This window comes from Taudactylus pleione, unplaced genomic scaffold, assembly GCF_031769625.1.
Source record: "Taudactylus pleione unplaced genomic scaffold, aTauple2 ptg000040l, whole genome shotgun sequence".
Taxonomy (NCBI): Eukaryota; Metazoa; Chordata; class Amphibia; order Anura; family Myobatrachidae; genus Taudactylus; species Taudactylus pleione.
In genome coordinates, this window is record NW_028284442.1 from 20,198,238 (window position 1) to 20,221,087 (window position 22,850).

Below are 22,850 nucleotides of genomic sequence, written 5' to 3' on the forward strand. Positions count from 1 at the left end.
TATGTGGTTTCAACAATAATAGAATTAGTATAGAAATACTATATGACTTCCCCAAAGATACCTGCTGTACATGTTACACAGATACACGAGACCCCTCAGTGTGCATTTCAAAGACAGTGCTTTACATTAACATATGGCTATTGCTGATCTCAGGATACAGTTATTACATTAATACTTTCTATGTGAGAATGTCCCAAGAACAAACTGCCCCAAATAGCAAAAGCCTTATAAAACAAAATACCTGAGAAATACATTCCTTACTTATTTTGTAAACCTATACATTTCATCACATTGTAAAATATATACACATTTGCATTCTCCGCCTGGGGCTCAGCACCAGGCTTTACACGTCAAGGCATTGCAGCACTGCTACAGGGCTTTCCAGTAAAATACTTTTTATATACTTTTAAATGCGATATACAGTAGTTATGCATGTTTATACTGGGGCACAGGACTGTTATCCAATATCTTCTACATACACTGGTTCTGACGTCGGTATGTTGTTTGAAATTAGCGCCTAGTGCTGTCAGTTAATTTAAATATTGGTGCCTAAGCACGAGGTTAACCCCTTCAGTGCCACAGCAGCCATCTTGGCCATGTGGGCCGGGTTACCGGCCATTGTGCCCAGGCCAGGTTCAATGGAATATAGAATCCAGGGGCAGTGACAGGTCTAGTTACCATAAAGAATCTCCAGTGAGACGGGGCTGATAGAAAGGAAGAATAGAAATAAAATGTGCAGGCATGAGGGAAGAGATGAAATGAAGGGAAATATATCTGTTTTATTAGAATTATGAGGATACGGTCAATATCCCGGCAAAGGGGATTCCTGAGACCTGTGAGAACCTCTGCGCTGGCATCCCGAAAATAAATAGCGGGGTTATGGTTAGGCATTAGGGTGGGGAGGGCTAGGTTTAGGCACCTGGGAGGGAGGATTAGGGGTAGGAGAAGGGTTAGGATACCTACTGACAGGTGTCTGTATCGAAACCCTGTCGGGTGGGGGGTTTGGTTTTAGGGAACGGGGAGGGAGGCGTAGGTGTTCATTTACTGACCTTGTCGGCATCAGGATTCTGAACGCCGAGATCCCGAGCGCTGGCATCCCGTACCCAACCCGTGAGGAAGTGTGTACTGTATACAGTCACTGTTTATTCCTGCTACACCACACTGTGTAAGTAAAGCTTATTTTATCTTTCATGCTGGCAAAAATGTACATTTATAGATGGATAAAAATAAAAAAGTTGGGGAAAAAAATAAAAGAAGAGCACCAGCAACCGTGATAGGAGATCCGTAATAGAAAACATGTTTCACTGGCCTCCTGGACTTCCTCCAGGCCAAATAACTTCAGACAATAGAATCAATATTTTACATTATACAGCTCTTGTTATAAGAGCCAAATAAAGAAATTAGTAAGATAATTCCCTTTAGCATCACAGAGGAGGAACTTGCAACTGTACTTCATAAGCATATACTGTCTATTAAGTTAAATCAAGAAACCAGCGTGGTGTTACCACAAGCTATTTTATTACCTTTTTTTGTCCTGCAGGGAATTGCAGTGGTTTATTTTTGTTATATAATAGTCTATGTAATATCGCCTACAGCTGTCAAATGAATGAAACTGCTCCCCAGGAACGGCCTATATTAGGAGAGCTTTCCAGGCCACCTTTTACATTGCAATCCAGATAGATTCTGAAATTTTTTATCATACAGTTTGCAAAATGAAAGCATTTGATTGGCTGTTATTGGTTACAGTGCCTTTTACTATGCAGCAGTTTTCTTATAAAGGTCATACAGTTCCCTGACAGGATGAATGTTTGGAGTGGAAAATAAAAATGGCAAGTACCAAATGGTGAAATTGTGCACACAAGCAGCTAATGCAAAAGTAGAAAAAAGTGGCTATGTGAAGATTTAATCATCTAAAGCAGGGGTTCCCAACCACGGTCCTGAAGGCACACTAACAGTCCAGGTTTTAGGGATAGCCATACTTGAGCACAAGTGACTTAATTAGTACCTCAGTTACTTTGATTTAACAATCTGTGCACAATCATGGATATAACTAAAACCAGGACTGTTAGTGTGACTTGAGGACCGTGGTTGGGAATTACTGATCTAAAGGCTCCTACACTCTAGACGATATCCTCCCTGGGGCTATCCCCGGCACCCCTGGAGCGGTGGGTGCCGGGTTGATAGTGTAAAAGTGTGGTGCAAGTAAAGAGTTAATAATATTGTCTTTTGCTGTGGAACTACAGGTCCCAGCAAACCTCCCCCGCATGCTGGTACTTAAGAGAACCAAAAGTATCAGCATGCAGGGCATTAAGGGCCCGCTGGTGCCTGTAGTTCCACAGCAAAATAAATATTAAAATAAATACAAGACACACACACACTGTTGAAAGTAAAAGTGTATTAAAACATTCATACACACAAATGTACACACACACACACACTCATCTATGTATCCCTGAAGCCATCACATTCCTCTTCTCCATGTAGAATCCATAGGGTACCTGTTAAAAAAACAAAAACAAAAAAAACACACTCACCTCCTCCTATGCGTAGATTAGGTCCTCTTCGTTCCAAGTAGGCATCCCCGGTCTTGGCAAAACAAAAAATTTAAATACCTGGATCCACGAACTAAGTACTGTCCTCTAAGGACAGTACTACCCGAATGACTGCTCCACCGCGGAGTTTCACTATAATGACCCGGGGAAGCATCGCATCGTTGGTCGTTCACCGCATACACACTGGACGATATCGGCCGAGATGAACTATAACGTTATCGTTCATATCGGCTGACAAATCGCCAAGTGTGTACGTGGCTAAAGATTGAATGCATTCTATCTGCAGACATAGAGATCAGCCTATGCGCTAGGCTTGAGTCTGTAAGCTCTATTGTTGTTAACAGCAGCTATTCCTCATGATTGGACAGAGCATACACACTATATGATCCACACAATATATTGTTCCAATCCAATCCAATAATTGTGTGTACCTATCTTAACACTTTACTCTAACCAGCAGACTACCAAGTTTTTCCTGAAACCTCACCTTCTGTGGTAAACATCAAATTTCCGAACCACCTACTTAAGCTCCGTAGGCTATTCTAACCAATTACCTTCTCTCTACAATGCAATTTGTCTGGACCAAATAAGCAAAAGGGATTGAAGAACGAAACAGACAACAGCCTTAAAGTGTCAACGTTTCAATGTCTAAAAAATCCTGACGAACATGTTTTATTAGGCCATTGACACTTTAAGGCTGTTGTCCGTTCCGTTCTTCAATCTCTGAGTGCCGCTTTGTGATATAAATAATATTATATATTGCAGACTTCCCTTTACCATTTCAATTTCTAACTTTAATTTGTTTAATTGCAGTGTTTGCCCCATTTGTAATGCACTGTGGAGAATTCTTATGCTATATAAATAAACTTCTGAAATAGATGTTTTAAAAATAAAACAAAATGAAGAAGAGGGCAGGGATGTGAACAAAAACCAAACCCTACCGTACATGCCTAGTTGAGGGCATTTTAAAATAGTTTCCAGGGACACTTTGCTGCCAAGCTGCGCCATCTAATCTTGTGACTAGCGCTACTATCTTGATGGATCACTGAACACTACAAGCCCATCATGTGTTAGTTACTGAGCTGGGTTATAATGCACAATCGTGATTATAGTCTGATCAGGACAGTTATAAAAAGTAGAATGTCAGTGTTTCCCCAATGTCCTCTTCTTGTCCAGCTGTACAGTGTCTAACCACAAAATGTCTATTTATTGTCTCCTGTTATTATGTTGGTCAGTTTTATTCCATTTTGTCAGATGCAGGAAGATTGTTTTACAGGTCCAAGTTTGGTAGCAAACCAAGTTCAGGGTGTATTCCTTGGGTATGCAGTCGGGAAGCCAGCGGACCTAATCCCGACAGCCGGCTTCCCGACAGCTTAATCCCGGCAAGGGTTAAATGACCAGCATCTACATCTAGACGCCTGTCATTTTACCGACCTGGGAGACTGGCACCCGGCATCCTGATCGAAGTGATGCCGGGCAACGCTGCGGACAGCCGTGGGGGTGTGGGGGGGGATAGGGTGAGGTTTAGGGCTCCAGGGGGGGACTTAGGGTTAGGCACACCCCCGGGAAGTTAGGGTTAGGCTAGGGGGCGGGAGGGTTGGGGTTAGGCACCCCCAGATGGCGGCGGGGAAGGGGGGTTAGGTTTAGGCACTGGGGGGGAAGGTTAGAGTTAGGCACCCTAAAGGAGGGTTAGGGTGGGGGAATAGGTTAGTGAATACTTACCTGGGGACGATCAGGATTTTCATCCTTGTCGGGCTGCCGCTGTCAGGATTTCAACCGCCGGCCAGGGGTCCGGCGGTAAATCATACCGATTCCCTTCCTTGTGGGTAACATTTGTAACCTATGTAATATGAAGTGCTAAATCTTGTACATATATCTACAATCAAATATAGACTCTCACATATAGGTCTACATACCCACACACAATGTACACTATCTTTCACAGTGTTCATTCTAGCACCCTGCACCTCGCACAACCCATGCAGTTCCTCTTCCCTACCTGGGGTGTCGCTCTCTGCTCTGGTGCTTCTAGCACACTCTGGTCTATCTCAATAATTTGATGAATCAGCTGCGTGCTAGAAGCACCAGAGCAGAAAGCGACACCCCAGGCAGGAAAGAGAAACTGCACGGGTTGTGAGATGTGCAGGGTGCTAAAAGGACACCATTTCCTAGGAATCTATATACTGTAGCTAAACTATGTACTTGTATGTGTAGAAAATATTAAGAAAATGATTTAGGCTTAGTGGCAGTAGTCCTGGCTGGGTACACACTTGTACAACCGGCAATCATGCCGATGGTCATGGCGATTTCCCTTCGCCCCGGACCATGCAAGATTGCTGGTACACATTAGAAGGTTTAATGAACGACGGAACTACATATCGTTCCATCCTTCATTAATATGCACTGCACCGCATGCAATATTGTGTGTTTGGCCGCGCAGCACGCCTGTGACCAGCAGGAGCACGCATTCGGGTATACAAACTTCACAATGTGCCTGACTTGCAGTTCCAATACGACAAATCGGGCCCATATTGTAAAAGTGTATACCCGCCCTAAGCATTTGGACAGAAAGGCAAGGAAGATTATGGAGTGCTGTTTCTGCACACAACCCAAGCATCCATACACACTTCAGGCATTGGATTTTCTGCCTCTGGACTAAGGGCCTGATTCAGCAAGTAAAAAAGTATGCCTGCGTTAATGTTCACTAAAAACACAATTCATTATTCAAAAATTTGTTAATACCAATTATTCATAATAAAATACATATGAAAATAGAACTGCAGTTCCTGTATTTGTAAATGTACAATCAACATATAAAATATTACATCAGTGCACCAATGAATAAAAGAAAAGGAATATATTCATAGTCCCGATTCAAAAAAGGGTTTGCAGGTAAAGTGAGTAGACAAATGATTAAATTCCTTCCTAATGAAAATAGATGACTGTGAGAACTCCTGTTAAAGAATTGGTATATATACCGTGATAGTCTCACTTCCTAATTCCCAAGAGGGAAAGCCAGCAGAGAATGTCTTATAGGCACAAAGCACTGACCGCTCCCCCATTTGTCAGACAGTGGTAATCCAGATATCCTGGAGTGCTCATATAATATATGAGTATTACTATGGATACAATATGCCTCTTATGTTGACCAGGAGGATAGTAGCACAGCGTGCAGTAAATGCAGTGTAATTCCTGTGCTGGCTGAAGCGATGAAGGCACAGCGTGGTCTCTCTCTCCGGCAAGAGAGCAAGGAACGCAAAGGAGAGAACGCATGCACTCGGCAAATGTTTTTGCACTGCGCATGCGCGAACCAACCAGTGCGATCAGATTATGGTACGCAGACTACACAGTGTGTATGCAGACCCTTCCGATATTGACAGTTAATGCCGTTTGTAGCTGGTAAGGGGGGGCGGTCAGGCGAACGCAGGCGTTATAACGCCGTTATAGGCGTGCATAATTAAGGCAGTGCGGCGGCATACGCAGCCACACCATAAGCTGTACACAGGAAGCGGACAAAATCCTGCGGTAGGTCAGGTCAAGCACTATTGTGCGTATGGGTCCGATGGTTCTCGATGTTATTTACGCTATCTTGCGTGCTGCTCAGGCTGTGAGTAAAGGGAGATGGGCAGCTTAATATGGAGCTGGGTATCTACATCTTGTGCTTCAGTCTCTGTGCGTATGCATTGATTAGCATATTCTCGCAGCGGACGGGTGCGTGAGTCTGCTACCGTGCGTTCCTTGCTGAATCAGGCCCTAAGATGTGAGGATCGTTTGCAAAGAAAGCCACCTGATCTAATGTAGAAAGGCACATAATCAATAGGTGCATGAACTTGCTGTAAACACGAGGGAGTGAGAGATAGCCATTCCCATACATCTAGGACATCAACTCGCGTTACACAGTCAGTGTGTATAACACATGCAGAGAGATTTCCCTGTTCTACAACATCATTTAAAAATAGGACTGCAAATATACAGCACTTGGTCTTTATAGTCTTACAAAGCATAGAAGTATATGAATGTCAGGTCCAGTAAGGATATTAGCTAAAAGGAAAAACACTGGGCACACCAAGCTCAAACCGGATGATGTAGAGCATTTTCATAGTGAAGCTCAGCTCTTGTATTTGATTTATGTAACACAGGCTGCTGCTTTCCAAGTAGATTACAGAAGTGACTTGAAGGGAAAAGGACACCTCTGATGACAGAATGCAAAGTGTTGCACATACCAGCATGGGGGAGGGGGGTCCTGGATAATTTAGACACCAGCAGCTCATGGTAGAAGAGGGAGAGGTGCCCATGTTCAGAAAACTGCACCTCTGGAAACCGCCTTTCTTAGGGCGGGTATAGTTATTTGCTCCGTCAAGACCTGGGTGTCTTTCCATTGGAGAATTCAGATTTTGCTGGCCGTCAGTGTTATTGCAGTATTAAACGACAAGCACACATATTACTTAATTGTTATTTACATGTTAACACTTTCACTTCATAGCTACTTCACTCAGCGTTCTACATTGATTGTAAGGATGCAGAAGCAGGGGACCTGCATAGTATGGATAGAGAGAACATCATTTCAGTGCTCCTCCTCTACTCTGTGTTAAAATAACATTTAATTCAACATAATATTGCAAACAAATGAATCAAAAAGCATTGTTATCCCTGCTAGATACAAAGGGGGTGAATGAATTCTCTTCGCAGGGATGTACCTCCAGGGTTAAGTGCCCAGAGCTATTCAATCTGCATAGAGCCTGACACTTAAGGCGGGCGACGCACTCTACCGCAACTAATGCCTGGGGCTTAGTCGCGGTAAACTGCATCTCCCGGCTTTGGGCCCATATTCAATTGCTGGCGAAATGTCCCGGACTTTTCGCCTGCCGGACTTTCCGCCGTCATCGCTGGTTTTGCCTCCGGAAAAGTATCACGCTCGTCCCCGATTTTCGCCCTATTCAATTGCAAAGGACGCGAAAACGCGCCCGGCAAAACTCAAGCAGGCGAAAAGTGCTGTCAGACTTGGGTAAATCAGCCTGACACCCCCCTAAAGATGCACTGACATGGGGGATCACTATAGATACCCCCAAATAGCCCTTCTGAAGGTATTTGGGGTGCTGAAATGGTCTCAATGCTATTTAGCGTCTTTACACAAGTGGTGAAGAATAGCATTTAGCAGGTTTTTTTTGGCAAAAATAAGCAGTCTCAGCAAATTTGGGGTACATGAAAATGGGTGCAAGCATGGCAAAAATTTGCTAAAGTGATGTTTTAAAAAACAGAAAAAAACTCACCTTCAGCAAACACCTGCAAACAGGAAAAACACAAAACAAATAGACCCAGGCGCTGCAGAGTTGTAGTTACTTATCAGTCTCTAAATGGTTGAATTAGGGAGTCAACCTCATTAACAACAAAACATGAATAATGATAAAAAAGCTACCATGGAGAAAGCAAGTGTTTATAAAAATTAATTGAAATCAATGAGGTATGTATATAAAAAAAAGGTCAATTTATTCTGAATCATAAAATAAACATTTCCACATAACAAGCATATTATGCACAAATAAAATATAAAAGAAAAGAAGGAAGCCCAAATGTCACTGTGATGTATATTGAACAAGAGAAACGTGATGTTACTTGTATCAAATTGATTTGACACACAGTCAGTGGTCTTTTGCAGTGAAAAAATAAGGAGTTCTCTTGTAAATTCCACAACAGAATCACAGCCCCTTAATTGATGTAATAGTCGCTCCTTGAGCTGAAATGAAATTCAACCCGACCAGCGGGGAGTTTTGAACAGGTGAGACAGCCGGAGGGAGCTTACGTGTACTGTGGTGACTCCCGTGCATCTGTTCATTAAAGGTAATCCCGTTCTCACCTCGGCTTGTGTCCTCCAAAGTCGCGGTGATATAATGAGAGCCGCGGTCACGGTGGTCTGGCAAGTCGAGCTCTAACCGCTGACTGGGGAGCTGATGTAAAGCCACTCAATGTCCCGTGTAATGTGGAGTAGCCGGACTTGTAAGGTTAGATGCACCTGGGGCGTGATAAAGGTGTGTAGATGGGCTCCTTGTTGAAATGAGCAAACTGGAGGCAGGCACCTACGCGTTTCAACTTCTTACTGAAGTATTTTTTAAGGTGACCAAGACTTCAGTAAGAAGTTTCCTCCAAACATAATCTTTGTCTCATCAGACCGGAGAATTTTGTTTCTCATGGTCTGACAGTCCTTCAGGTGCTTTTTGGCAAACTCCAGGCGGGCTGCCATGTGCTTTTTACTAAGGAGTTGTTTTTGTCTAGCCACTCTACCATACAGGCCTGATTGGTGGATTGCTGCAGAGATGGTTGTCCTTCTGGAAGGTTCTCCTCTCTCCACAGAGGAATGCTGTAGCTCTGACAGAGTGACAATCGGGTTCTTAGTCACCTACCTGACTAGGGCCCTTCTCCCCCGATCGCTCAGTTTAGACGGTCGGCCAACTCTAGGAAGAGTCCTGGTGGTTCCGAACTTCTTCCATTTACAGATGATGGAGGCCACTGTGGTCGTTGGGACCTTCAAAGCAGCGGGATATTTTTCTGTACCTTTCCCCAGATTTGTGCCTCGAGACAATCCTGTCTCGGAGGTCTACAGACAATTCCTTGGACTTCATGCTTGGTTTATGCTCTGACATGCACTGTCAAGTGTGGGACCTTATATAGACAGGTGTATGCCTTTCAAAATCATGTCCAATCAACTGAATTTACCACAGATGGACTCCAATTAAGGTGTAGGAACATCTCAAGGATGATCAGTGGAAACAGGATGCACCTGAGCTCAATTTTGAGCTTCATGGCAAAGGCTGTGAATACTTATGTACATGTGATTTCTTAGATGTTTTTTTTATTTTTTGCAAAAATCTCAAAAAAACTTTTTGCACGTTGTCATTATGGGGTATTGTGTGTAGAACTTTGAGGACAAAAATGAATTTATTCCATTTTGGAATAAGGCTGTAACATAACAAAATGTGGAAAAAGTGAAGCGCTGTGAATACTTTCCGGCTGCACTGTACGTTATATGTGGATATAAATGCCATTCCTTGTGATGAAATAGTATGCATTATATGTGGATATAAAAGCCATTCCTGGAGAGCCTGACCCATCACAATTATTTTTCTGTTAATTCCTGCATATGAAAGGGTTAACAAAAGAAATCCTGCATAAAATTTTACCGTCTTATACAACAGTAACAATATGCAAATTAGAACAAAATGACCTAATTATATATTCACAGAACCAAGGACTAGAATGCAGAGTTAATGTTTATGCAAATAAGGCAATTTTCCTCGCCTAGTCTCATGAAATTAGAAACACTTCCATGGAGATAAGCAGGTAAACAGTTTCACTGTCTTTACTTCTGCATTATACGCCTTGAAATCTCCTTATGATGGGTAAATTGAAGCATTCACTCCTCTTTGTAGGTGTGGTATGTTTCAGGTGAATCACATAAGCATGTGTGAAAAGGTGCAAAGTATGACAGAGGGTTTGCAAATGGGATTCAGGGAAGTGCTAACTGGTCTATATTACAGGCCTGCACACACTCAGCCAAACAGGAGCCAGGGACAAACATGAAGTGCCAGCAATTGTATACTTAAAATGTGCAAGCCACTGAGAAATCCTGAGTGGGGTTATGACTAACAGCATCATAGAAACATAGAATTTTGACGGCAGATAAGAACCACTTGGCCCATCTAGTCTGCACATTTTTTTAACCTTTTGGTAACATCAACCCTATTTGATCCCTAGTTCTTTGTGAGGATATCCTTATGCCTCTCCCAAGCATATTTATATTGGTCTACTGTCACCTCTCATGGAAGGCTATTCCACTTACCCACTACCCTTACAGTTAGCAGCAAATGATTGCTACAAAAAATAATTATATCTTAAACATGCCAAAGAGATTATTATATACAGCCATTATCCAAACACACTATACTTCACAATAGTTATATCAGCTTAATGTGAATATGATTCCACCCTCCTCATGAAAGGAGATAGATCTGACACTTACAGACTAATATTCAGTGTTGTGCACTTATAATACCACTACAGCAACCAGAGGACCTCAGTCTCCAGCTGAGGATGTAGTAATAGTGGTGCAGGGGAACGCAATGGGGCCAATTCTAATCCATATCACTTACAGGGGTTTCACGCACCTGCAAGCTGAAAGCCGTGCCGCCCACTGATTGCACACCAGCCGCAGCAAGCTGAAAGCCGTGCCACCCACTGATTGCACAACAGCCGCAGCAAGCTGAAAGCCGTGCCACCCACTGATTGCACAACAGCCGCAGCAAGCTGAAAGCCGTGCCACCCACTGATTGCATAACAGCCGCAGCAAGCTGAAAGCCGTGCCACCCACTAATTGCACAACAGCCGCAGCAAGCTGAAAGCCGTGCCGCCCACTGATTGTACACCAGCCGCAGCAAGCTGAAAGCCGTGCCACCCACTGATTGCACAACAGCCGCAGCAAACTGAAAGCCGTGCCGCCCACTGTGTGTACACCAGCCGCAGCAAGCTGAAAGCCGTGCCACCCACTGATTGCACAACAGCCGCAGCAAGCTGAAAGCCGTGCCGCCCACTGATTGTACGCCAGCCGCAGCAAGCTGAAAACCGTGCCACCCACTGATTGCACAACAGCCGCAGCAAAACTGAAAGCCGTGCCACCCACTGATTGCACAACAGCCGCAGCGAGCTGAAAGCCGTGCCACCCACTGATTGCACAACAGCCGCAGCTACCATCATCATTAGTATGTGCACTTGCACCAGCCCATAGTAGGTGCAGGATATCTGTCAGGAACAGGCTTCCCTTCCCCATACGCACGGCGCTTCAAATACACGCCCACAAGACAGGGCAGTTCCGTGCACTCGCTGTTGCTGCCCCTAAATGCCCACTTCTATGGAAAGACAGAATAAGACGGACATATGCAAAAGTGTGTATATCTGCATCTGTGCATGCGCTGTAAGTAAACACTCCCCGTTAGCATCTGTGCACAGTCCTACTCAGAATCAGGCCCGATTTCTGTAAGAGCTAAATGCTAGGAACCAATCAAGGGCACTTCAGATGGCATGGCCATTTGTAGCTAGTCTCCAGTGCAGAAGGTGGGATAGTACATAGCAGGTAGACTAAACACAATATAACCAAGGCAAACTTTTCCGATACTTTTCCTTAAAGCAAGAAGGGATGAATGGAGAATACAGATACAGAAAAGGGCTCAGTGGGTGATAAATCAGACAATGTACACAACTTGGAAGACGGTGATAAACTAAGGAGAGGTGACAAGAGTGCAAGTGCACAGGAGACAGGGAGAAGACAGGGCAAGCCATTTCATGAAATGATCACTAATACCCCTTTCAGACATAATTTCAACACGGCTCGTAACCCGGGACACCGAGCACGTGTTGAAGCCGGGCTACCCCTTTCACACAAGGGGGACGACCCAGGTTATTCCCGGGTCGTCACACTTTAAACCGGACCCGGGTCTTGCAGTGACCCGGGTCTTTCGGCATTCAGTGGGTGCTTAGAGATGATCTCATCTCCAAGAGCGACTGTCCCCGGCCAATCAGTTTGTTTAAGGCGCCAACCGGGTCTAAAAGACGGGCGATCTACCCATGTTGCAAGTCCCGGGAAAAACCCTGCTAGCTAGCAGGGTAGCGGACCCAGCACTGTCAATCCGGGTTGCACCTTTCAGACTTGCGCCAGACCCGGGTTGATGCGCATTCACGCGCAAAAACCCAGGTATTTGGCATAAGTCTGATAGGGGTATTATTTTGAGCAATTCTGTTCTGCACCCTGGACTATACCAGGGGTAGGCAATCTGCGGCACTCCAGCTGCTGTGGAACTACAAATCCCAGCATACTCTACCACAGTTATTGCATGATCTAACAGCAGAACTGTCAGGGCATGCTGGGATTTGTAGCTAGCGCATACAGGTTGCCTACCCTTGGAGTATACTAACCACTAGCCTTTGGTAACCATGACATAAGAACATAACAGAGGACATTTTAAAACCCATTATCCATAAAATATGGGAAAATTATTAATTGAAAGAAAAAAAAAATTCTAATAAGTCTGTAAATGTCACTACAAGTTGAGCTGATAGTACTGCATAAAACAAGTTCCTAAGTTCTACAGGTTTTCAAATCACATGAATAACTTCAAATTGGGCAGTCAACAAGGCCCACTGTAACAGCCAAGTTTGCGAACAAGTGACAAAAATATTCAAAACCTAAATTTAATCATCAACTATTTTATTTTTTGTTGTTTTCATGACTGACCTAGCTCTACACCAGTGTTTCCCAACCTCGGTCCGCAAGGCACACTAACACTACAGGTTTTAGTTATATTCATGCTTCAGCACAGATGTTTAACTCAAAATAACTGTGGTACTAATTAACACACCTGTGCTCACATATGGCTATCCTTAAAACCTGGACTGTTAGTGTGCCTTGAGGACCGTGGTTGGGAACCCCTGCTCTAGACCATCGAAGGACAACCGGAAATATATATTGAAGAAAGAAAAAAACAGCCTAATACAATCTTGGCATGCTCACATCACTCATTCAAAAATGTGTCGTCACCCCCCCCTCCCCCCAGCATACACTCAAACCCCCCTTTGCCAAAAAATGCTCTTATATTCCCTCAGATCCCACATGTACTGGAAAACTCCCAGGCACACAACTACCCACATGGTCTAAAACCACTCATTTGCACCACCAGAGCTCACAGAGGAAGGAGGGAGAGCAGGTGTTGCAGAAAGCAATTTCTCCTCCACTGACTTCTTGTCCTGTGTGACCTCCCTGCATTGTGCAGAGATGGTCTCAAACTATGGGCCTGATTCAGAGCCACTCGCTATTTGCGGTCATTCGTTCTAAAACAAGGGGTGGCTATTCAAATGAACCGTTCGCTGTTTGCGGTCTGTTCACGCCTCTATGTCTGAACGAGAGAACAAAACTTGCGTTCGTTTTTTGGAAAAAATACGCCCCCTGGCCGCTCGCATCCTACGTCATGTCCGCTATTTATTAGATTAATCGAGTACATCGACAAGGGTATGAACTGCTCGCTATTCTTGGGGTTGGTGTTTGCTACCACAATTTTGCGAGCAGTTCTGACTATAAAATAACCCACTGACGTGGTCAATGACGCTGCTGTTTTAAATATGCACACCCATAAAACGCCCGTTTTGACCTTTAAGCACGCCTGCGTTCTGATTTCCACTCCCCATTTTCAAGCACCTTCCCCTGTTACCACCCACATACGCCTCTTTCTGTCACTCAAAATAGCAGGCATTCGCTGTTTTGCGAGCACATGAATTTCGGCCGCACTGACTGGTTAGCGCATGCGTATAACGATCCGTACGCATGCGCAGTTGTGCGAACATCGCTCGGAACGAACGAGCGGCCGCTTACGAGCGGCTCTGAATCAGGCCCTATATCCGCGGTTTCCGTTCAGTCTTATTCTTTTCTTTATATCACGGAGTAATAAAGCCCATACATCAGCAATCAGTAAAAAAATAACTATTCAATGATCTGTTTTTTTCTTCCCTGATTTCATAATTCTCAAATCCACCAATATGCGCCCATACATTACAGATAGTTTTCAGTGATTTGCATATCATTTTCAGCAAATAACAGATCTGCCAATCATGGAATGCTCATCATTTTAAGGCCCCCATAAATGTGGGATTAATTCAGACAATTTGGTTTTTGCAGGCGATTGTCCCCCCCCAAAAAATCAGCATTGTATGGGATTCACTGATTGCCAATTCTGATCAAAAAGTGATCGGAATCGCTAAATCAGGTTGTACAACATGTTGGATCTCTGCAATCAATCAGGCCCAAGATTTCTAGTGTATGGAGACGATCAACAGATTTGTCATCCGTTACTAGTAAAATGATGAGCCTCTCAAAATTGGCAGATTTGTGACTTGCTGAATATGATCTGTAAATCACCGAAAAATATCTGTAATGTATGGGCGCAGAGTGGTGGACTGGGGAATCTTTAAATCTGGTGAAATAAAAAGAAAATCACAGAGTTATTTTGGGAATGCTGATGTAAGGGCCCCTTACTAGTAACAGTTGGCAAATCAACTGATCGTCTCCATACATTACCAATCTATAGCCCCGACTGATCGCTGAAATTCAACATGCTGGACAGCCTGATTTACCGATTCCCATCTCTTTTTGATCGGAATCGGCAATTGGTGAACCCCATACATTGCTGATTTTTTTTTTTAGGGACAATCATCTGCAAACTGCCAAATTGACCTATGGGGGTCTGATTTACGAATTCCGATTAATTTTTGGTCGGAATCGGCAATCAGTGAACCCCAAACATTGCAGATATTTTAACACAATCAACCTGCAAAACAGGGAATTGCCCCAATTGATTGCTTATGTATGGGCCCAATAAGTCAGAGCAGGGCCCACATCTGGGAACCACAGGAAAAGGTGCACATTGCACAACATAGCTCTAGCCATATGTAACAGTTTCCTTTGATTTTTGAATACATCACTCGCTTTCCATCATCATCATGTAATGAAGAGTAAAGAGAGACGTGCTAAAGAAAACCAGAAGTGCAAGTGTTTCTCCTCAATGACATAGAAATGGAATCGGTATGAAATACCGCCGTCCCTCTGGCCGGCAGTTCGAATCCCGGGCGCGGCAGGCCGACAGAAGCAGAGATCCCGGCAGCGGAAGCCCGACAGCGCTGGAAATTCCGATCGTCAGCAGGTAAGTACTAACTAACCTATTCTACCCCCTAACCCTCCTTAGGAGTGCCTAACCCTAACCTCCCCCCCCAAGTGCCTAAACCTAATCCCCTCTGTAAGTGCCTAACCCTAACCCCCCCTTCCTCACTGCCTAAACTTAAGTCCCCCGGGGGGGTGCCTAACTCTAACCCTGCCTCCCCTAGCCTAACCCTAACCTCCCGGGGGGGGGGGCCTAACCCTAAGTCCCCCCCGGGTGCCCTAAACCTAACCCTCCCCCGCGGCTGTCCACTCGCAGCGCCCCGCATCCCTTCGATCGGGATGCCGGGCGCCTGTCTCCCGGCATCAGGAAAATGACAGGCATCTACATATAGACGCCTGTCATTTAACCCTCGCCGGGATAAAGCAGTCGGGAAGCCGGCTGTCGGGTTTAAGACAGCCGGTTTCCCGATTGCATCCCCACAGATATACAGCAAAATGCAATGCAGTAGAGACAAAGAAAATAACTGGTTTACAATAATTGCAATACGTTCTGCCTATACCAAGAATTGATCACAAATCAGGTCATAAATGCAGTGTTCTCCCCAGAAAATGTTTCCAGCCGGGTGGCATCAAGAAGAAGCCGGGTGGGAGCCTTCGTAATAATAAAATGTTTTACACCCTGACCTTATAATGATTTAAACTTGAAATAAAATTTTATATATTAATTCTCCTCTTCTTATTAGAGGCCCAGTCATCTGATTATGAAAAAGCTGCAAAGTCTGTAGGATCTGGTCCTTTTTATCCAGCACCCAGGTACTGTCCCCACTTGCAGGCTCCCAAAGTGCCTGGTGGTGCACCTGAAAAAAACAGCCTGGGGAGAACACTGTAAATGACTATATTACTCTTGTACACACAAATTGCTAGTGTTCAACATAAATACACAAAGTGGTATAAATGTTCTATTCAAGTTTTACATGCATATACTTAGTTAAGTGCTTTTGAACATCAAACTAGCCTGGGAGACTATGGCCTGGTTTCAATATTAGAAATTGAAATGAGACACACAAAGCAAAGATGAAACATCCCTCCAGAATGGCTTCAATGACATGCCACAGTGACACGCAGGAGAGGCGATCGCTAGTGCTCTGTTCACAACACTTGCAGTAAATTCAGCGTGGTAGGATTCGATTTTATGCTTCACTGCATATGAAAAGGTTTCTTTCTAGTGACCACTGTGTGCCAAAAGAAAACGCTCCTCTGAGCTTTTTATGAATTAGAAAGGTTAAGAAATTAAAATCCATGCCTGGACGCAGAGTTCTGCATGTTTAAGGCCAACAACTGTATAAAAGCAGGAGCCAAACATTTACATACACGGTATAGCTTTTACAGTCTGGAAACCTGAAGTGACTATTATCCCTAGTAATCGTGAGATTCCTAAGTAATGCGATGCTTAATTCTATGCTTATACAATGAAGACATTTATCCTGCTAGGGATTACCCAAACACACATGTATAACGTTTATGTATCGTACAACTGCATTAAATGCTGTCCACCTCTCTGCATGATTCACACTACTGTAAATGACGTGTCTCAACACATTTGTAAGAGATCACTGAGGGGGAAGGAACAATATGAGCTCACATAACCGATAATGGTGACAGACAAGGACCTGGTGACCTAGAATAACAGATTACCTGTAAACAAAAGCTTTTTATACCCATTTATCCATACTGTGATACATACATTTAAGCCTCCGCTCTGTGACATAGGAGCACAAAGTCACAACTAACAGAGTCTATTAAGTGAGATTTGACAAAAGAAAATCACTGACTGACCAATCTGTAAGAGATACATATGTTAAAACAATTTCTGTGAAATTATCTGAAAACACAACAAAACGTAACTTGCATAAAGCCAACTTAAAACAATGCAATTGTCTCAGGTTGTAGATACCTGAATCTGTTAATTACATGTTACAATTAATCAACATACCTGACTGAGAAGCTGCCCATGAAAAATATTATTGACCACATTCAGGACTTGTTTGATGAGTTTCCTCTGAGAGCTGGGAATCAGGGTTGGTAACCTGGTCCCAGTTGTCTCAAGTTCTTGTTGTACTTTATCCAAGAGTTCACATAGAAATTCCTGAGCATCTTGCTGTGCATACCCACGAAAGGCTGGGATCAGCCTCCAGACTGAGTGAAGCATGGCAAAGGGGGAGACGAGCGCCCACTTACCCGACCACATAACTTGGAAGAGTGTATGCAACTCATGACATAAGGAGATATGTGCTGAGCTAGGTTTAGGCTGAATGAGTTCCATGTTTCTACTGTTTGACGCCCCACCACTTAGACCAGATGAGGAGCTCTGGCGCTTTACCAAAGACCTTTCCACTTTAGTGTGCTTTATTCTCGTGTTTGAGCAGTCTGCAGCAGGAGGTATCTGGCTAAGTGACCTCGGTTTTCCATTGGCTGCAGCTGCCAATAACTCCTGAGATTCATAGAGATCAAGCTGTAAGAAGCACTCCCGGAAAACATGCAAATGACTCAAAATTTGAAGAATAGAGTTCATATAACAAGTGTTCCCCAAGTTCCTTAGTCCCGTCACCCCAGGGATCACAGTGGGTTTCCTTTTTATTGGAGAATCACCCAGTTTTGCTTTACATGCCTTCTCCGAGGTAGGTCCTGATTGTTTTTGTTTTGTGGTGGGAGCAGATTTTTGGTGCATTTTCTGCAACAATGGCAATGCCTTCTTGGGCGGTTTTTGCATTTGCTGTTGCAAGCGGGAACTTTTTCTTGGGGGATTGCATTCCATCTCTTCTTTTAATTTGTGCTTTAGCATCTGGCGTCTCTTTCTGGCTTCCTCCCGCTTTTGTTTTGACTCCTCCTTCAGGCGTTCTTCTTCTAACCTTTGTTTCCGTTTGGGAGTCAGAGAAAACCATGATCTAAATACTTTCCCTAACAGAGCATGTCTCCGATGCCAAAGAGCAGTAAACGTGAGGTCTTCAGTTTGTAGAAGTGCCTTCGCACCTTGAGGAGAAGAATATGCATCATCAACAGCTACCATTGATCGCAATGTCCGACCACTACGCGTTGTGCAGTCATAGTTTTGACTTTTGATTGCACTCAATGTGCTGCGTAAAAGTTTAAGGTCACCTGTGGCATTGTCATTGAGAACATAATCATCACAGAGGTAACAGAAAACGTACAGTTCATTCACCTCCAGTGCCATAGGATGCTTACTTTCCTGAAAGTGTCGAAGTGCATGTTCTTCAATGTATCGGCCACAAGCCACATGTGCACAGCTCAGGCAGGCCCACACAGATTCTGTCGTGTTACAGTCCACACAGTGCCACTTTTGAGGGTTCAGTATTGAATGGTCCTGAGAAAGCCGCAATCGGCCCACGTGCCTACATTTATCCATCTTCTATGTTCAGATTTTGTGGTCAGCTTTGTGGCACCGGCTCTGCAGCTTCTAGGATGCACATTTTTACCTGCAAAGAAATACAATTATTAATACGAAATTATAAATGTAGAATTACATTTCACATACTATAAATAATATACTACATATAAGTTAGTGCATGATATACTATATATATGTTAGTGCATCTTTATTGAGGCCTCAATAAAGATGTACTAACATAGTTTTTATAAGACCGGAGGAGTGCCGCCTGCTTCTTTCCACACATATATATATATATTTTCAATTCAACTATTGGCGAAGGCTGCAAGGTGCCGGCTTTCCAACAACTTTGCTGGTCTATGTGTTATATAAAAATCAAAATGTAGCAGCTTATTATACATTAGTTGGTCTTTGGAATATAATTGTCATACAAAGACTAAGAGATAAATCAAGGACCATGGAAGGTACAGCAGAATTTAAGTTAAAGACAATATTTTAAGTTAGATCAGAGTCTCCAAACTCCACCATTACAGTCCAGGTTTTAAGGATATCCATGCTTAAGTCCAGATGGTTAAATCAAATTGACTGAGGTACTAATTAAGTCACCATTAGATCACAGTTTTGCCGATCGCCCAACCCGGGCAAAGTCAGAACAGGGAAACTGAGAAATCAGTGATCATCGTAATCTGCCGACCGATGTATTGCCTGTATAAGTCTGTAGTATTTTTAGAAAACTTCAAAATGTTTTAATACAGGTGTTAATAAGACATACTACAAGTCAAGACTCCTCAGACTACAAAAAGGTATGAGTAGTATGACTCTATACTAATCTTTCCAACTACTGATACATGCACTCCTCAGGCAGCTTAAAATGTGCATATTCAACATGTTTGTGTTAAAGGGACAGAAAAAAAAAACTACTAAGTGTACCCTTTAAAAAGGATTCATGTTTTATAGTTTAAATGTAGCAGTAACCAAACTATTTAGCTATTAAGACAACAGCAAATATAATAGTGTGACAAAACAGTGAGCTGTACAAAATGGACAATCGTTGCAAAGGTTAGTGAGTTACAATTTGTGAACACAATATATAATAAATATTGTGAACTATAAGTACATAATAATATGCACACATCTAGAGCAAGTCAATTAGAGGCAATGTGTGGACGTGTAAAGGCCCCCATACATCAGAGATTGATTGCAGCAATCGTGCAATTTGCAATCGATTGTGTATAAAAATCTTTCCCTTTTTAATCGATTGCAGAATTGCCACAATCGATTGAAAAAGAGAAAGCTTTTCATACACAATCGATTGCAAATTGCACAATTGCTGCAATCAATCTCTGTTGTATGGGGGCCTTAAGTCACAGTCTGCCCCTCCCCTTTAGAATGTAAGCTCTCACGAGCAGGGTCCTCGTCCCTCACATGCTTCTCCTATCCCTACTTATAGTATCATTTACTTCTAACTCCCCAATTGGCACATAACATTTGGTTGCTGAGGCCCTGCTGCTTGTGTTATGCAGCTAAGCTATGTGTATAAACCATGTCCTTGTCCTGCATTGGTTTTGTATTACTATAACTGTTTTTCTTGTGCGCTCATTTATGTACTGTGCAAGGCGCTGCAGAACCTTTGTGGCGCCATATAAAAAGCATAATAATAAATTATGGTACCTCAGCATCACAGATTCACCGCTATTGGGTGCTAGGAGAAACCAGTCATAAGAAACGGTCAAGAGGTGCCATAGAAATGGTCGGAACACTGGCCCCTTTCAACCAAGGCCACTACTTCAATTACACTAATATAATCAAGAGGTTAACTATTAAATTACTGATGGACATGATTCCATGCTCCTTTAAGGTATGAATTACATAACATTTAAAGCAAAGTAAACCTCCAAAATATCAGTAATTCTGAGAGTAGCAGTCTATCAATGGTATTCACACAAATAAGTACCACAGCTTGATAGCCAGCACAGCCTTAAGGGGCCCATTCATCTACGACTGACTGCCGCAATTCCCTGATCCCCTGAAGCCTGGGTCAAGGCAACGGGGAAATCCAACATGTTGGAAATTCGTGATGTGCCAATCCCAACCAAAAAATTATCGGGATCGGCGAGTCAGGGAATTTTAACATGCAGAATTTCTCTGATGGATCGCCGATCACCACCGATCAGATCAGCGTCAGGCGATTGGGAAATTGTGGAGCCACATTACACAAGAAAACCAGCCCAACAGAGGGTCTGATTTAGAGGTGGACGGAGTTGCAAAGTCACAGCCACTACAGCGAATTTATGCTAATGCCGCAATGGCAATGGGCTTCTACTGAGAGGCGCACTGGCTGGGCAACGCCACAAAGGTTCCGCTCCAATCCGCCGCTGTGCACAATAGTTGCACCATCGATCGCCGTACCAATGAACATTAGATCAGCCTTATGGTTGCTCAGAACATCTGATGGTACATGGTGACTGGTGCCAGACACCAACACAGCCAGACAGGCCCACCACCAATAGTCAACCTCCAGGAACCCCCATCGGAACTGCGTGCAATTCCAATCTGCTTCCCTCAGCGGTAACTATCAGGAAACATGCGTATTGGTCTTGGACACATGCGCAGGGTTAAAACATCGAGCACTTGCCCCAAATGGTTTAATCCCATCCACATCTGAATCAGACCCAGAAAGACACAACTAAACCAACTACTGTTTATTACACTCAAAAGGCCGCCTGAACTGCACGATATTGGACTGTAACTTCAATATTGGTAATATAGCTACAGTAAAAGTATTAAATGTATGTTTGTGTATAGCACATAATGATGATCATGTTCGAACTATATAAATGATAGTAGCTCATACAGTAAACATGTACAAACCATAAATGAAATGAAGGGACATAAGGATTATGTTGATAGACTATACCTCCTGCAAGTGACACAGGGCTGTCACATAAAATCACATTATCTACATAACACTTATCGGCTGCTGTGTTCCCTCTGGTGCTCTCACATGTAGACAAGATGCGTGATTTAGTACATAAGAAATTGCTGGAGATGAGAGGGCAGGTAGCCTTATGTTCAAGGATATATATATATATATATATATATATATATATATATATATATATATATTCTACATGTTATATGGGTTGCACAATGTAGAGGTAACAGCAGCAGTCTCCTAATGACTACAGCTCAGTAATCAACTTTATTGTGAGAGTGGTGTGTGCTACCCCTATGAGAACAGGGCATGGGGCAGAGGGCACAGCAGCACTACTATTCCCCGTCCATACCAGTGCACCCTGGATGGGCTCATGGCTCCCTGTGTGAGAGGAGAGGGGAGACCCCGGACGTAAGCCCCCTGCCCCGGCTGACATGTAAGCGAGGGTCTTTGTCCGTAAATAATTAACCCCAGCGTTGCCGGGATCTGCGGGCTATGCTTTGTGTGGACGCCGAGCAGCCCAGAGCTGATAGACGGGTGACATGTGCATAGAGCGGGCACGCAGCCCGGCGCGGCCGCACTCATCCCGGGAGGACATCTGTCCCATTGTCCGGAGAGGCAGCAGCCGGCGGATAGCTCCGATCACAGGCAGGCACTCACCGCGCAGACGTGTGGCTGCTCCCCGGGAAGGGAGAAGCGGAGCACGGACAACAATAACAACAAAGTGGGGTTTTCGCTCAGCCCGCCGCTCTCTCGCTCTCTCTCGACGGTGACGAGGAGGATGACGTCTGGGGACGGCCGGGGAGAGGGGGAGGAGTCATGGGGAATCCGGGCACAGAGTAGCGCTGCCACCGGGGGTGGGCGTGTCCAGGGAGGGAGCAGCAGGAGCCCAGCCCGTCTATTGGTGCGCTGGGAAGTGAGAGGGCGGGGCATGTTCGACGGCTGAGCGCCATGTCATGTCCGGGCACATAGAGCCCATGCGGTGCAGTAGGAGAATGTGCTGCTGTGGAAAGTACAGACGACAGGCTCTGTGCCGCTGCCGTGGGTACAACGCACGTTACACAGCTTCTTACCATGTAAGCTCTTGGTCCCTTTACACTCACTATAAAATATAAATCGTCTTTTACACATCTTTGCAAGTTAATGCTACAGAGACCCTCTCCTCATATAACTCTGTCAGTACGATTGCTAGTCAGATGTTCAAAACGCTCTGCATTACAGTTACTTTATATGTATACTGTGCACTTGCTATCTCTGCCCATCGAC

At 44.0% G+C, this 22,850-nt stretch overlaps 1 protein-coding gene across 2 annotated transcripts in view; it reads right to left on the reverse strand.

Annotated features, from left to right (window-relative positions):
- Window positions 1–22,380, reverse strand: part of USP44 (ubiquitin specific peptidase 44) — a 35,211-nt gene extending 12,831 nt beyond the window's left edge. For both annotated transcript variants that reach the window (XM_088454582.1, XM_088454583.1), the window contains exons 1-2: window positions 22,245–22,380; window positions 17,237–18,737 (exon numbers count right to left, since the gene is read on the reverse strand). In XM_088454582.1, the coding sequence (XP_088310708.1) occupies window positions 17,237–18,667 (1,431 nt within the window). In that variant the 5' untranslated portion in view covers window positions 18,668–18,737; window positions 22,245–22,380. The remainder of the gene's footprint in view (window positions 1–17,236; window positions 18,738–22,244) is intronic.
- Window positions 22,381–22,850: the final 470 nt, after the last annotated feature.